General features: G+C 41.1%; 2 protein-coding genes across 3 annotated transcripts in view; both read left to right on the plus strand.

Moving 5' to 3' along the window:
- Positions 1–6,644, plus strand: part of LOC129248905 (homeotic protein spalt-major-like) — a 43,538-nt gene extending 36,894 nt beyond the window's left edge. Inside the window, exons 2-3 of the mRNA XM_054888515.1 lie at positions 6,234–6,573; positions 6,629–6,644. Of these exons, the coding sequence (XP_054744490.1) occupies positions 6,234–6,573; positions 6,629–6,644 (356 nt within the window). The remainder of the gene's footprint in view (positions 1–6,233; positions 6,574–6,628) is intronic.
- Positions 6,645–6,676: 32 nt separating this feature from the next.
- Positions 6,677–15,794, plus strand: LOC129249182 (homeotic protein spalt-major). 2 transcript variants are annotated; one of them, XM_054888847.1, is made up of 4 exons: positions 6,677–10,793; positions 11,058–11,194; positions 13,221–13,301; positions 15,471–15,794. In XM_054888847.1, exons 1-4 carry the CDS (start codon positions 6,680–6,682, stop codon positions 15,498–15,500), a joined length of 4,362 nt encoding a protein of 1,453 aa, XP_054744822.1. In that variant the 5' UTR covers positions 6,677–6,679; the 3' UTR covers positions 15,501–15,794. The 2 variants fall into 2 exon arrangements, with proteins under 2 accessions (XP_054744822.1, XP_054744823.1); XM_054888848.1 differs by having other exon boundaries at positions 13,221–13,297.
- Positions 15,795–16,065: the final 271 nt, after the last annotated feature.

A 16,065-nucleotide genomic window follows, 5' to 3' on the forward strand; every position in this document is an offset into this window, starting at 1 on the left:
AGTTGGGTATGACTGTCAGAAGTGCATCCTATACATTTTACAAGCGTTTTTGTATGACTACTTACTTATGACTATATAACTACTTTTCGTTTACATCTCACGTGCCCTATTCCCAAAAAAATGCGTTCAAAAAGAATTGTTCACGATGCACCAAAGATTCGAATTCATTTATTTATCACCTTTTTTGTCGATGTTTCGATGAAAATGCACATTTCTGAAGTGTGATGCATTCGAGAGCAATTATAACAGACAAATCTATGGACATGTGAGTATATTTGTACATTTAAAACATTAGTAGTCGCAGCCAAGTGGAGAATACTTTTGCTTTGCTTTGAAATGCGCTGCGAAAAATTAATCAGGAAGCTGAGACAAGTCAATAAAGTGTGTATGTGTGTATGTATGTATGTGTACATTAGGGCGGGTCGATTTAAAAATCGCTCATTGCTTTGTGAAAATCGTATTCTAGGGATCAAAATAAGAAACTTTGCCGAAGGAACCATACCTCTAAAACGAATTCTGATGTCCCGCGATTCGGGTCGAACGAAAAATCCCACTTTGACCCATTTAGAGTGCTCCAATCGAGTCCAAATGTATGACCGACCCCCACTAACTTTGGACGGCCAATCCACCCATGCTAGTGGCACACCCCCTGGAACTCCTTGGGGGGTTCCCCATACAATCATTTCAAAATATCACCATTTTTGGCCCTTACATGAGAAAAGAAACTAAAAAGTTCGACCCAACTTGGGGGACATCAGAATTCGTTTTAGAGGTATGGTTCCTTCGGCAAAGTTTCTTATTTTGATCCCTAGAATATGATTTTCACAGAGCAATGGGCGATTTTTTTGCCTCCCCACAAATCGACCCGGCCTAGTGTATATGTATGTATGCATGTGTAGCTACATGTAAGAAACTGTCTCAGCAGTAGTTTAAGCACAACAAATGCTAGTTCGAAGTTCTAGTTATTGCAAAGATCTGTGCAAACACACACGCACGCACATATATAAGCAAAGTCACTGTTGCTAAAGTGTTTGCTGCTGCCAATTGAGTTATACGAGCTGCAAGTGCAGCAAAAAGCTACAGCAACAGCAACAGCAAAGAAAACATAACACAACAACAAGCAACCACCATCTTCAACTACGCTACGCCTTTGCCGTTTAACTCCACGACAATGTTTTTTGCTATTATTATTGTAATTTGTTATTTTTTTGTTGTTGTGCCTTTTTAATTTTGCTGCCTTAGCTTTTGTCTGATTTTACTTGAGTTACGTGTTGTTGTTGTTGCTGTTGGCTTTGCTTTAGCTGCCGCTGGATTAGTGAAAGATTTCTGCGCGATTATGGCGCGCTCACGCTGTATGCCTGTTATGCGCTATGAATTGCGCGCTGCAACCGCATGCCGCATGCCGAATGCCAAATGTGCGCGACAAACATGTTGCAAGGCGGGCCGCACAGAGGCCACAGTTGTGAGCCAGCCAGTGCAACTGCAGCAGGCAAGTGTTTTTTAGCAATGGTAGCGGCAGGCCACTAGCAAACGACAGGTGTATGGTCACACCAAAGGCTATGCGCTGGAGTCGCAGTAATAGAAGTAGCTAAGTTTTGTTTGTCTTTCAAGGAAAATATATTTGCAAAAAAAAAAAAAATTAATAATAAATATTTTAGTTGGGACGAAAACACAGTGGGGTTTAGTTGTACGATAAATAATCGGCAAGTGAATTAAAATGAATCGAATACTGCTTAAACAATTACACGACACAAAAGGGTCGGGAAGCCCTCACCACGCATTGTGACACATTTTACGTTCAAATTCGATATCAAATTGGCTCAAGCAGTAAAGTCTCTTGATTACTTCAGATATCAGATGAATTATAAATAAAGAAAAAAATGCTATTTCACTATCCAATGCGACGTTTAAGCTGTTGGCGATGGCTACAGCACTCAACGTCAAAGTATCAGCCGAGTTCTGTTTACGCCCCGAAAGATTATGTTGACATAGATGCTATGCGCGGACAGTTTCTGCAGAAAATTGTACTCACTGAAAGGCGTACTTTGAACCTGAATGCTGCGCAGAAGCCTCCTATTAAGCTTTGAGAGAAATATTGAGGGCATCTCCAATCTCGTCAAACCTGTGCTGGACGATTAGAATTACTGTATACGCTGCAAAGGATTACTTTTACTAAAAATCCGTAAAAATCACTGCTATTATGTTTACGTTATCAGGTTTATTTTAATCAGAAAAAATAATTTTTAGCTTAACACTGCATTATTTACATGAGATAACATTTTCAATAAATTAGAGAACTTTAATATCAAAAAATATAGATTTTTATTTAAGTATTAAAGGTAAAAAATTGGAATGTCCGGTGGTAACTGACAAGGAAAATTTTAATTCTAGAATTTTGTAAACGTTTATCGAAGGCTAAATCAAGACACCCACGAAACTGTTGATAGTTATGATTTTGACTGATCGCTGATTTAAGTATCAGCATTAACACCGATCAAAATGCCAGCTCTGGAATCTCACGGAGAATCTCTCTTACCAAAAAGTGCTACTTTGGATTGATTGAGTACTAAAGTCCACACTCCACGAACAAAACTAACCTTTATAAGGCGCTCATCATGCCCGTTGTATTATTTGACGCAGAAGCTTGGACGATCACAACATCCGATGAGGCAACTCTTGGAGTGTTTGAGAGAGAGATTCTGCTCAGTAGCGATGACGAGTATTGCAGGCGATGGAACAATGAGCTGCATGAGCTTAAAGATCGCATAGAAATAGACATAGCAAAGATGCACCGGCTCCGCTGGCTAGGCCATGTCGTTCGAATAGATATGAATACCCGGCCTCTAGAAGTACTCGATGCGGTGCCAGCTGGTGGTAACAGAATAAGATGAAGGTCTTCTTTGGGTTGGAGAAATCAGGTGTATAAAGACTTAGCTTCACTTGATGTGCCCAACTGGCGCCTGTTGGCACGAGAAATAAACGACTGGCGCATTTCGTTAAACTCAACCAAAATCGCTTAAGCGGGTAACACACCAATCAAGTAGAGGAAGAAATCAAGACTACTGTAATTGTAATTTAATATTAATTCCTTTTTATTTTTATTATTGACGATTTCCATTGTGGTAATTTAAAAAAATTGTAGGTTAGGTTAGATAAATCTGCTAGTTTTGAATAGATCTCACATAGACCACAAGTGTCCGTAGTGTTACCAGTGTTGTTGGAGTCCTGTTAAACATAGTTCTAGGCGTAATCAATTGTGCAGGCAATTATTATCGCCCAGCTCTGAGTGAAGTACAGTATTAATAGCGACAAAATTCGCAATGTGTGACCTGGTATTTACTTATAGATTTCATGTTCTACCTTCTGCTGTTTGTCTTTCCTTCTATTTAAAAAGTAGATAATGGAAATACGTCAATAACCCGAAAACGATTCAATTATTCATTGATATTTCTTTCATTGTTCATTTCCTCCAGTATAATTGCCAGCGTAACGAATACAATATTTCTAGGGCGGTTAGTTGAAATTAGTAATTTCGGCTAATTTTTGAGCCGGTGTATCATCCTAGTGCTGATTTTCATGGTACTAGATTTCTCTGTTTATCATTCTTTACTTTCTTTCTTCCGTTTTTTTTTTTCTCTTTACCGGCTTCGATCATCTGGTTACCGCTAATGATCCGGTAATTAGGAAATCAAAGCGTGGAACTAGGCCTCAAACACATCGAAGAATTCGCTCTGGGAAATTTTTGGCGATCTTGCTTGCACCAATGAACCGATGAACAGGAAACTAAGCTTAAATTTTAATGTTTAATTTTCAAAGCTGGTCGCCCTTAAAGTTGTTTTTTTGTTTTTGTTATATTATATATACAAGGTTGCTACGAAAGTCGTCCGAGATACTTGAGAGCATAATTATTCGTGTAATTTCTCATTAACCAATTGTCTTAAAACAACATGCGGGAGAGTGATCCTACTTCCGTGTCTAGAATGAAAGCCTCGTATCAGACCCGAGATCACTTTTTCTGGCCAAAAGTGAAAAACTCGTTTCTCATACGAGATTTTTTTATGCACGAAAAAAGCTTCTTTCATCGAAGGTGACGCACACAACCGTCGCTCGATTCATAATCCTTGAAGGACTCAACAGCTTCTTCAGTTATTGAAAAACGTTGATTTCGATTTTATGTTTGATGTTGAAGAACAAAATGAGCTGAAATGAGGCAGCAACTAAGAGCAAGCGTCGTGAAAAATTATTCATTGAAAATAATGAGAATTTGTAGCTTGAATGAGGGCGGTTATGACATGAACGAATTATATTGAATAAAAGAAATTAAATTACTAATTTTTTGTTTTAGTCGCATATTTTTACAATTTTTCCTTCCTATGAAATTTTACCTTCCACTTGTTGAGCCTACGATTAGCCTACGGATTACTTCTTTAATTTAAGTATTACGCCTTTTTGGATAGCTAAAAATATATAGCAGTTTTTCAAATAATTTGCGGAATAGTTTCCGCACAAAGTTGTTTTTTTGTGTATTTTTAATGATATGAGCTATAAAGCATTGAGAAATCATAAATTCAGCCATTTTGAGCTGTCAGGGCTTGGTTCAAATTTTATTGACGATTTTTGTGAATTGACAGCTAAATAAGCACAAAACCAAAAAAAAAAGACGCTGGAATTAAAATTTGAAAAAAGTGGGCATATAAGAAAAAATTAAAAATTTTTTAAAATTATGTTTACTACCGAATATCTCGAAAATGGTTGAGTTTTGTGCATCGTGACATATAAACAAAATAATCAGAAATTACCCTAGTACTAAAATAACCTTACATAATTCGCGCGTACATCCTTTGTTCTATGCTTGGCTGTGCCCTTCTTTCAATATGTGGTATATCTACGCCTTTAGTGTCGGTCGACAAATGGAGTGACCTAGAATTTTATGCCGCCTCTGAATGGCAGATGGTTTCTTAATGAGGAGCTTTTTCATGGCAGAAATATCCCCTCAGAGGTTCGCCATTGCTTGCCGAAGCGCAACTGTTATTAGAAAAAGGCTTTTTTATCACTTAGTGTTTCATGCCGATAGAGAGTTTCGAACACGAATCTATACCGAATATCAGTCAAACACGAACCCATTCGACTACGGGGGCCATCAATTTGTTATACATCAGCTATATTTCAGATACCGATCGGTTATTTTATATTTATACTTAAAGAGTCTTCTCTACTTCCAATTTTGTATTGCTTTTCGAAAAAAAATGTCAGGCAATTAATGATTGATCAACTTTTGATTAGTTTTATGTGGTCCAGGCCACTTTGTTTTGGCTTCAAATTGTTGAATGATCCATTACGATTTTATAAATAAAAGTTAATTTTAAAATAATGGAACTCAGCAATATGAACTGCATGTCCTAAAAACACTGTAATTGCACTTAGGTTTCCTTCGCATTCCCATGATCATTAAATCCTGTTCGAAATTCGCGTGAATCGCCGCTTAAAGTCACAGCGCACATTGTTAACTGTAACGTATGTTTAATCAACAACAACAGCAGTCGCAGCAGCTAGCAAAAACAACAATTTATTGAATGTATAAGCAAATAAATATGGCACGATTATGACAAGTCAATATGGCAATGGTAGCCAGCGACGGACAACACTCGCGCGCGTAATCGTGCGCACCTTTTCCGCGTAAAACGAAAAAAGAAAAACAATTTTTACTTCTTCTTTGTTTGTTTCGCTTAAAGCTTGGCGATTTTTTCTCTTATTTCTTGCATGTTTTTTTTTCGACCAGTTTCTTTGTCGTCGTTGCCACTGCTGGCTCTTCATTAAATGGCGAAATGCAAGTGGACAAGAAAGCGAGTTATTAGTTATCGGTTTGTTGGCCGCCGTTGGCACGTGAAACTAGCCTAGTGATGGCCACTGCCGCGTTCGTGTTGTCAGTCAAGCGCATGCGGTCGCGCCTCAGCAACAGTAAGGCACTGCCAACTTGTGTGCAAGATTCGGGTTGTAGCCTGTGTCCGCCACGCTTTTCGTTTTGCCGATGCTCTACGCTGAGGGACCTCATTTTCCAGCTTGTTAGGTTTTATTTCCGTGGGGACACTCATTTACACCTGCTTTAAAATTTTTCCTTAGCGCTTAGCGCTTAGCATTACGTTGTACGATTTTCAATTTTTCTATTTTATATTTAAAAAATGTATTTTTCTGCTTCTTTCTTTTCATGTTTTTTATTCTTGTTCGCGCTGCAGCTTCAGATGATTCGAGCGATCAGGAGGAGAATGGTGCTTGCTGCTCGCCCATTACTAGCCAAGAAATGGCGAGTAACAAAGACTCCACAAACACAACAACGGCAACAACGGGAGCTACGAATGTGGTTGCCTCGCCGAAGCAAAGTGCAATTGGCAATGATTTGTCCGTTGCGGCACAAGCCCAAGATCGCGCACAAAGCGCAGCCGATGTGGCAGAAAATAGCACAACAACAGAAGCTGCTGCACACGACGTTGCAGTCACTGAAGATCACAATCACAACAACACCAGCAACATCGACGGCAATAGCAATAGCAACGGCAGCGCCAATGATGTTATAATGTCCGGTGCATCGGCAACGCGACTAGAACAAGCGCGCGGCTCGACACCCGTGGAGCGTTTACTACAATTGAAATCACTTGCCAATGCGGCGGATGTGACGACGACAATGGCAATGGTGAGTGGAGACAGCGCCGCGTCGGCAATTAGCGCTGCCAGTTCGCCGCCATATAATACATATCCCACAGATAACGCTTGTAAGACTAACAACAACAAATTTGGTTCACCCACGCCTATGGATATGGAGGAGCAGGAGAGACCGCTTTATGCATCGGCAGGCACGATGGCAAAGCAGCGCGCGCCAGCAATTGAAGGAGACGGTGGCGGCGGCGACAACGACGAAGAGGAGGAAGATGAGGAAGAGCAGGGAGCACAGGCACCTGAAGAATTTACGCTGAAACAGCATGCAAAAGAATTAACTGCTAATTCAGCAACACCAAAGCCCAGTGGCTCAGAAGAGGTCAACAATGCAGCTGCCACATCCGATACAGATACCATTGTGAAGACCACTTCTGCGCCCCTGACACCCACCGCTAGCATATTACCACAAAATGCTGCCGCTTTTGGCGCCGCACCCGTCAATCTGGAAGCCATACAAAATATGCAAATGGCTATCGCGCAATTTGCCGCCAAGACGATTGCGAATGGTGCGCAGGGCGGTGATAATGACGCGGCTATGAAACAGTTGGCATTCCTGCAGCAAGCGCTGTTCAATCTACAACAACAACAACTTTTTCAAATACAACTCATACAGCAGCTGCAATCGCAGTTGGCAATGAATCAGCCGAAGGGTGCAAGCGAAGGTGAGGTTGAGGGGGAGGGTGAGGGTGAAGAAATGGAAGAGGAGCGTGAAGACGGCGAGGAGGATACATATGAAGAAGAAGAACGTATTGCGGAAATGGAATTGCGTCAGAGAGCGGAAGCGCGCATGGCTGAAGCGAAGGCACGTCAGCATCTCATAAATGCTGGGGTACCGTTGCGTGATGAAACCCCCTCCGGTGCAAGCGCAACCACGTCTAGTGCGTCAGGAGCAGCTAGTGGCGCATCTCCCTTGGAGTCGCTAAAACGCAAGCGTGAAGATGATAGTGATGCCTTTGGCAGAGCCAGCGCCAGCAGACGTATAAGCGTAGAGGTGACGCACGGCAGTGCTACACGACTCGGCGAGCAAATGCCCGCATCATCGGATCCGCTGAGTAAGCTGAAGGAGTTGGAGAATATGCCACTGCCGTACGGTTCCGATCTCGCGTCCACCATAATTACCAATCACGATGATCTACCCGAGCCCAATTCATTAGAGATGCTGCAAAAGCGTGCGCAAGAGGTGCTGGACTCCGCCTCGCAGGGCATACTCGCGAACAATATGGCCGATGAGTTTGCATTCAGAGACAAGAATGGCGATCGCAATGAACCATTCTTCAAGCATCGTTGCCGCTACTGCGGCAAGGTGTTCGGTTCCGATTCGGCGCTCCAAATACACATTCGTTCTCATACCGGCGAACGCCCATTTAAGTGCAACGTTTGTGGCAGCCGCTTCACCACCAAAGGCAATTTGAAGGTACACTTTCAGCGGCATGCGCATAAGTTTCCGCATGTGCCAATGAATGCTACACCTATACCCGAGCACTTGGACAAATTTCACCCACCTCTGTTGGATCAAATATCGCCAGATAGCTCGCCATCTCATACACCGGTCGAATTGCCACAGCAAATGCCACAACACATGCCGCCTGTGTCACTGCCGTTACCCTTTCCACCAAGTACTGCTTTCCCCGGCTTGCCTGGCCTGTACCGGCCGCCAATGGAGCTGCTTAAGTCTTTGGGTAACGCTGGCTTTCCTAACCCGTTTTTTCCGCAAATGCCGCCCGTTGCGGGGTCACGCACAGAGACCCCTGCAACACAGACTGCGTCCAAGGGAAATAAGCAAGATACACCTACAGATTTGCGCAAGTCCTCGGCGTCCAACTCACCCGAACTGCCTGTGAAGACTGAAATTACGGAGAAAAAGAAAGACGATCAATCAACAGTGCAAAAGGCAACGTCGCGGTCATCGGAACCAACAAATGGTGATACACCACCGGACGCACCGCCAGCGTTGGACATAAAAATCAAGGAGGAAAGTATCGATATAGACTCGCACGACGAAGAGATGGATCGTGCGGACACCCCACCCGCTCAGTCAGCATTATCACCTGTACGCGCTACCTCATCGCCAACACAAACGAGTGCTAGCGCGCCCTTCACGCCTCCAACTCCAACCTCAAAACCGTTGGCACTGACACCTGTGGGGCACCCGGCACAACCACCAATTACAATTCATGCGCATCCCTCACCAGGAATGCATAATCACCTTGATCATCTGCCCACACCTGGCCAGCTGCCGCCGTCTTTCCACCATCGGGACGACTTCTTTGCGGAACGTTTCCCATTGAATTTTACGAAAAATCTCTCACCCGAACATCATTCACCCATACGCTCGCCTGCCCACTTACAGCGCTCACCGTTCTTCAATCCGATCAAACACGAGATGGCACTACTGCCACGCCCACATAGCAATGACAACTCTTGGGAGAATTTCATAGAGGTTTCAAACACTTCGGAAACATTAAAGTTGAAGGAGCTAATGAAGAACAAGAAACTTACCGATCCGAATCAGTGCGTCGTGTGCGATCGTGTGCTGTCGTGTAAGAGCGCTTTGCAGATGCATTACCGCACCCACACAGGCGAACGACCTTTCAAGTGCCGAATTTGTGGGCGCGCTTTCACTACCAAAGGTAATTTGAAGACGCACATGGCCGTGCACAAGATTCGGCCACCCATGCGCAACTTCCACCAATGCCCCGTCTGCCACAAGAAGTACTCGAATGCACTGGTATTGCAGCAGCACATTCGCCTGCACACAGGCGAGCCAACCGATCTAACACCCGAACAAATACAAGCAGCCGAAATACGTGATCCCCCGCCATCAATGATGCCCGGCGCCTTCATGAACCCCTTCGCAGCAGCAGCTTTCCACTTCGGTGCTATGCCGGGAGCAGGCGCTGCTATGGGTCATCTAGGCCCGCACAATGGCACTCTGGGTTCAGAGTCATCGCAGGGTGATCTGGATGAGAACATCGATTGCGGCGATGACTTCGACGATGATATCTCCTCCGAACACATGTCCAGTGGTCATGACTTAGATGTAAGCGATCGGCCGAAATCCAGCGATGACTTCAAAGGTCTGCTTTTCGAGCAGAAGCTACGAATCGACGCCAGCGGAGTCGTGAATACCACACCACGGCCACACTCCTCCACCAGCAATGCAAACTCAATAAATTCCGCCCCAACCAGCCCTAGTTCGGGAGCGCCGCGTCAATGCTCCACGCGCACCAGCTCGCCGGCTCGCTCTATGTCTGAAGCATCGCAAGGCGCGTTGGATCTGACGCCACGCGCCGTGCCTGTGCTCGCAAGCAACAGCAGCAGCAGCTCGCGTTCACCAGCGCCAACAGCCAGTGCAACTCAAGCAGGCGGACGCAAGTCACCTACACCACCACTGCGTAATAGCAGTGCCAATAGCAACACAACAAGAAGCCCAAATCCTGTGCCCTCACAAAAATCACATTCACAGCTGAGTCCTGCTGCGGCGCTTACCTCACCTCTGGTGCCCACCTCGGCTGTCGATTGCTTGCCACCAGTGCTGCATCACCACTTACAGCAGCAACATCAGCAACTAATGCAGCAGCAAGCGGTAGTGGCGGCAGCGGCGCATGCACAGGCTCAAGCGCAGCACCATCACCAACAACTGCAGCAGCATGCAGTCGCTTTTCATGCGGAGCAGCTGCGGCGTGAGCACCAAATAAAGCAGGAGCAGCAGCAGGCAGCACATCAGCAACATATGCGACAACAACAACATCAGCAAGAGTCACATGCGTCGGCGCAATCACCACATCAGCTAGCGTTGCAGCCACCTCACCTGGCGCATCACCTACAACAACAGCAACACCAACAAGCAGCAGCAGCAGCAGCGGCAGCGGCGGCCCAGCAACAACAGCAGGCGTCGGGTGCGCTACCACCACAGGGGCCACAACCACCGAACCCACTGGTGGCGGCGCGTCCGCCCTTCGGCATGTTCCCCAATTTGCCGCTCTTTCCGCCAGCCACTGCGCAAACGATGTGCTCAGCTATGAATACGATTGCGCAATCGGTAATGCCGGCGGCACCATTCAATCCACTTGCACTTTCCGGTGAGTTTGCATACTTTTTGCTTGCACTCTAGATTGACCTACTTTCTGGTAATTAACACTTAGTTTTAACGATATTACTTTGTAGCTTTGCTCTGTTGCGCATGCGCAAAAAGGCTATAAAAATTATTTTATTAACTGCATCTTTTAATTAAATAAATGAACTTTTTGCTTGATTTGAGTTTGAGTTATTGCCCATGTTTTCCCTTTAAAGATTTTAATGTGTTTTCAATTTTCTTTTTTTGCGAAAAAAATTTCGCTTTGTAGGCGTGCGAGGGAGCACCACCTGCGGCATCTGTTTCAAAACATTCCCTTGTCATTCAGCTTTAGAAATTCACTATCGCAGTCATACCAAGGAGCGACCATTCAAGTGTACGATCTGTGATCGTGGTTTTACTACAAAGGTGAGTGACGAAAAATACTTTGCTTTTTATCAAAAGAAAAAAAATACTAATAATAAAAAAAAAATTCTTTATAAAGAAAATTTTACGTCTTTGGGGTAAAAACCACAGCTATCAAAACTATTCGCTTACTTAGAAGAGATTTTTAAAGGAGAAAAATCTGAAATAAACCAAAAGTGTATATAAAAAGGTGGCGCAAAATTAATCACTCTATCGGGAAATTATATATTTGTGATCGAAATCTTTTATTTTCCCGTATAAATGTCCAATAAGTGGTTTCATAGTACAAGGTGGCGCAAAATTAATCACCCTATCGGCAAATTTATAATTTTTGCAAATGGCGTCGTACGTCAAACGTATGTGAAACATGTGAACTAGACAGCTGCAGTATACAAACAGACAAGAGCGCGTAAAGGTCAGTTTTTTGTTTAGTAAAAAACTTATTCAAAAACAAAATTGATGATTAATTGTGCGCCACCTTGGAATTTGTGGTGTGCGCCTTAATGGTGTTCCACTTTTACGTCGTCGCCGAAAGACAGGCCCCTCAGCTTTATTATGGTGGAAAAACTTTCTGGATTTGTCATTACCTGCCGACGGACGACCGCTTTTAGAAAAAAAAAAATTCATAATATCATAAAAAATAAATATCATTTTGGGTTTAGAGCCCACAGCGGGTTTTGAACCGGGCACTACCAACATTTTCGGCTACGGCGACCGTCAAACAACAAGTAAAGGGTGGTTTACAGTGAAATCTCCCTTGGACGGACACTCACCGTCAGTCAGTTTTTGTCTGTCCAAGAGAAATGTCCATTCAAAAGAGAGTAACTTCTTTCGATGCATAAGATTTGGCTTAGAAAAAAATGTTCGCTCAAGGGAGGGGTCCGGCTAATAAAGGCGTCCGTTAGGAGAGGTTACACTGTACTTCTAAATCACTTGTTCCTTAACCAGCTATTTCGCTGGTAACCGCTAATAACTAGTTCGTTGGTCCAAAAAAAGTGAATAGTCTAAAATCACACTGATTTGCAATAGAAAAAGGTATGCAGAATTCCCAGCTGATTCTAAAACTCGAGGTAATCGAGGTAATTTCTTTTATGAATATTTCGAGACATAGCAATTTACCGTTATTCTTTCATAAAACAAAAAAAAAAAATAATTCCCCTTAACCCTCCGTTGGACACCTTCGATTAGGCACGCGGGCCTAGCCTTTTTTGTCCTGTTCGAGGATCCTTTTTAAAAGGTTGTATCCGTAAATCTATAGAAAATAAAATTTTAGGAATTTACCTGGAAGCTCAAGTCCAAGTCAAAATTAATTATATTAAAAAAAACTTAAAAAACTAAAAAAAAATTATGAATTTCTATTAAAGACTGATCTTTTAAGACAAAATCCAGCTACTAATGAAAGACATTGATTTAGAAATAAAAAAATTGTAAATGATCAAATGAAAATTCCAAAGTTACGAAACAAATGTTAATGTATAAGTGTATGAAGGCTCTCAAATTAAATAATTATAATTCAAAATTTTTTTTTTCCGTATTAAAGTTTGCATTTTTTTCATTTCTCCATACAAAAATTAACTCGATTCTCGGAATCACCGAGCGATTGTACATACATACATACATAGCAATTGGATAGTGACATCCGGTGCGCGAAAAAGAAAGTCTAAATTTGTAAACTAGTGTAAATTATAAGTTAAGGTTGATAGAAGCTTTATACCCGTTTCCAGTTCTCCTCAGTGTAAAATTAATTGTTTACGCTTGAACAGAACAAAATATTCCGGTGACTGCAAAAGTATAGAAAAAAATTTAATCAGTCGTGGGCAAACTCCTTATTTTTTTCTTAAATAAAGCATAGATTTACCCTTAATCAAAACAAAAAAAATTGCAGCTATGAATTTTAGCTAACCCTAAAAATACTTAATTTCTTATTACTTACATTTTTACAAAAAAATTCTTTTTCACTTTCCAAGGTTGCAATTCAAGCATGCTAACTTTTTTTATATTTTTATTGTTTCTTTTTCACTTTTAACAGGGGAACCTCAAGCAGCACATGCTGACACACAAAATACGGGACATGGAACAGGAAACTTTCCGGAATCGTGCAGTAAAGTATGTAAGTGTTCCAAGAATATACGGATAGCACATAACTACATTCATAAACATAATACAAACAAAAACACAGCATAACATAAACAATATCACTACATAAATACATACTTAATAGCGCAAAAATCAGTTTTTCATCAACATATTTTGGAATTTTTTTATTTTATATTTTATATTATAATACTCTCTTTACACGGTATATTCGTAATTCACTCTAGCTGCGCTTCTTCGTGTTCTTTGCTTTTTATTATTTTTATTCGCTGCAAACATCGGTGATGAAAAAAATTTAAATTAAAACTATGATTTACTGTACACTATATTCAATGCTCGGACTACTAAGTAAACTTTTACAACGACCACTTGTTTTTGAAAATTTTGAGTTTCTACCACTTCTCTCTAAAATCTTATCAACAACCTATACTAAAGGGTGGTTAAGATTTAAGGGCCGGTGTTGATTTTGAATAAAATACAATTTTTTTTTTTTAAATTATTGCCATTTTTTTTATTGTGATAATATTGGTATGACTCAATTACGTATAGAACAAAATATCGGCCAAATAGCCGCAGCGACCTCGGCGGCACACCTTCATCCGATGGTCCAAATTTTCGATGACGCTGAGGCATAATTGAGGTTCTATGCCGTTAATGTCATATTTATTATCTCATCCTTTAGCTCTTGAATTGAATTCAAATAACCCCAGAGAAAGAAGTTGAACGGTGTCGTTGACGTTTAGGTGTGGTTCACATTAAAATCGGCCCTTGAAATTTAACCACCCTTTATATAACTCGTCAATTACATTTTCTATGCAGCATCGCAAAAACGCACAAAAAATGAGGGCATCTAACAAACAAAGACGATTACTGCTCAAGTAGCAGCTATGGCAGTAGTAGCAGTGCATCAGAAGCGAGAGCAGTAGCGGCAGCTGGAGCACACAAGAATAATTTTACATGAAGCGCTCCGGCCGACTCCAAGTTCTTTGCCACTACCTACACTTTTTTGACTGTTGCTCTGCTTCTTTGCCATTACTCCAATTATAGAGAGCACTTTACATTTTTTTCCATTGCTCCGAGCTATTAGCAGTAATGAATTGTAGCTTGGAGCAGAGCAAAACAGTTGATTGCGCGTTTTACGCTACCTTCTCTACTACTCACCTGTACATCAGTTCAGACGGTAGCGAGAGCAAAAATGAAAACTATTAAATATTAGAGGAGTTTCAATCGCTGGTAATGGTAATTACAGTAACAAGATTGCGTTCTTCAGAGAGTGCGTAACGTCATATTGGTGCAGTTGTTATTGGTGGTTCTATTAAGTATTTGACCGAGCTTCTCCTTCTAGTTGTGGTGTCTGTCTTGACGTTGCTAACCGCTAATTACGTGCAATATCAGTTTCGTCTATTTCGTTCATGGATTTTCGATGTTGAAAAATGTTGATAAAATCACAGAAATAATCGAAGTTGACCGGCATGCTAGTAGTTGTAGCATCGACTATGAGCTAAAGATCGATGATAAAACAATTTTAAACCACTTGCACCAAAACTTTACGCAAAAATAATGGATTTCTTTTTCCGCAATTTAATAAATATATAAATAAATAAAAAAAAAATTAAAAATTAATTAATTAAAATATAAAAAAAATTAATTTTTTAAGCTTCCCTAAAAATAGTAGTGAGCGCACACAAGCTTTCACGAACAACTGATATGCACACTTAGCGATACTCTGATCGCCATTTGCATTTCCATTTCCATTTATTATATTTTTTTTATACATTCCTTTTAATCTTAAATGCAATACCCTTTTTTCCATCTAACATAATTCAATTTCTGTTTATTACACATAAATATTTTTTTTCTCGTTTAATTTCATTTATTTCATTTCACTTTTAAAATTGCAATTATAGCTCCTTTTATTGCTTTTCTTTACTTTCATAGATTTTCCCAGGCTTTTATATGTATTTGCATTCTTTTACAATTTTTCTTTTTAATTTCCTTTACTACACAATATTCTAATTAATTTGAATTTTTCATACTCTTTCTGCTCATCTAACCATTTAATCACATTTTCACACACACAAACACACATGTAAACAGGCACATATATATATTTTTAATATTTATGCATTTTTACCTTCAACCGCACTCACCTGTATTTCCGTTCTCTTTTCTTTGCTCTTTACAGATGAGTGGCTGCAAAGAAGGCTACGAGTAGTGAGCCCATTGCGTACGTTTAGAGAAGAAAACGGGCGGTAGCTGAATTCATGAATACAAAAACAAACAAAAACACACACACACACATGATAACTAGAAAGAAACCTGCGAGTCCAAAAATCCCAAAATTATGCTCTTAAGGTGCTACCAGGTGCGTCGCTATCTATACCCACTTCCCCTCCCACACCACAGTATGTTGTTTGTATTTCGCTGGTGTTGTGTGGTATTCTTTTCGTGTATTTATTTGTGCAAAACTTCAATGCAAATATGCAAAGAGACAATGCAAGCAGTAACTATTGCACGTGCTTGTCGAAAGAGAAAAAACAAAAAGTAAGAAAAAAAAAAAAAATAAAACACAAAAACAGTTTAAGGAGTTGAGTAATGAAAACATATGTTTATATCGCTTAGTAATGATCTCAGCAATGGGCCTCGAGTGGCTGCTTTGAAAATGAAATGAACTTAAGTTGTGCTAAATAATTTTGTACTAAGTTCTACTCAACGAGTATTCACTGTTGATTTGTACTTTACCTATCTTAACACAGCATGGCCGTATCGAAAAAAGATGA

The sequence above is a fragment of the Anastrepha obliqua genome, chromosome 5 (assembly GCF_027943255.1).
Source record: "Anastrepha obliqua isolate idAnaObli1 chromosome 5, idAnaObli1_1.0, whole genome shotgun sequence".
Classification (NCBI taxonomy): domain Eukaryota; kingdom Metazoa; phylum Arthropoda; class Insecta; order Diptera; family Tephritidae; genus Anastrepha; species Anastrepha obliqua.

Bases quoted from the DNA above. Each gene is read 5' to 3' on its own strand.
- LOC129249182 (XM_054888847.1), top strand. From the start codon at position 6,680: ATGGCAATGGTGAGTGGAGACAGCGCCGCGTCGGCAATTAGCGCTGCC. The intron at 10,794-11,057 runs GTGAGTTTGCAT...TTCGCTTTGTAG, and splicing joins CAATCCACTTGCACTTTCCG to GCGTGCGAGGGAGCACCACC. The intron at 13,302-15,470 runs GTAAGTGTTCCA...TGCTCTTTACAG, and splicing joins GGAATCGTGCAGTAAAGTAT to ATGAGTGGCTGCAAAGAAGG.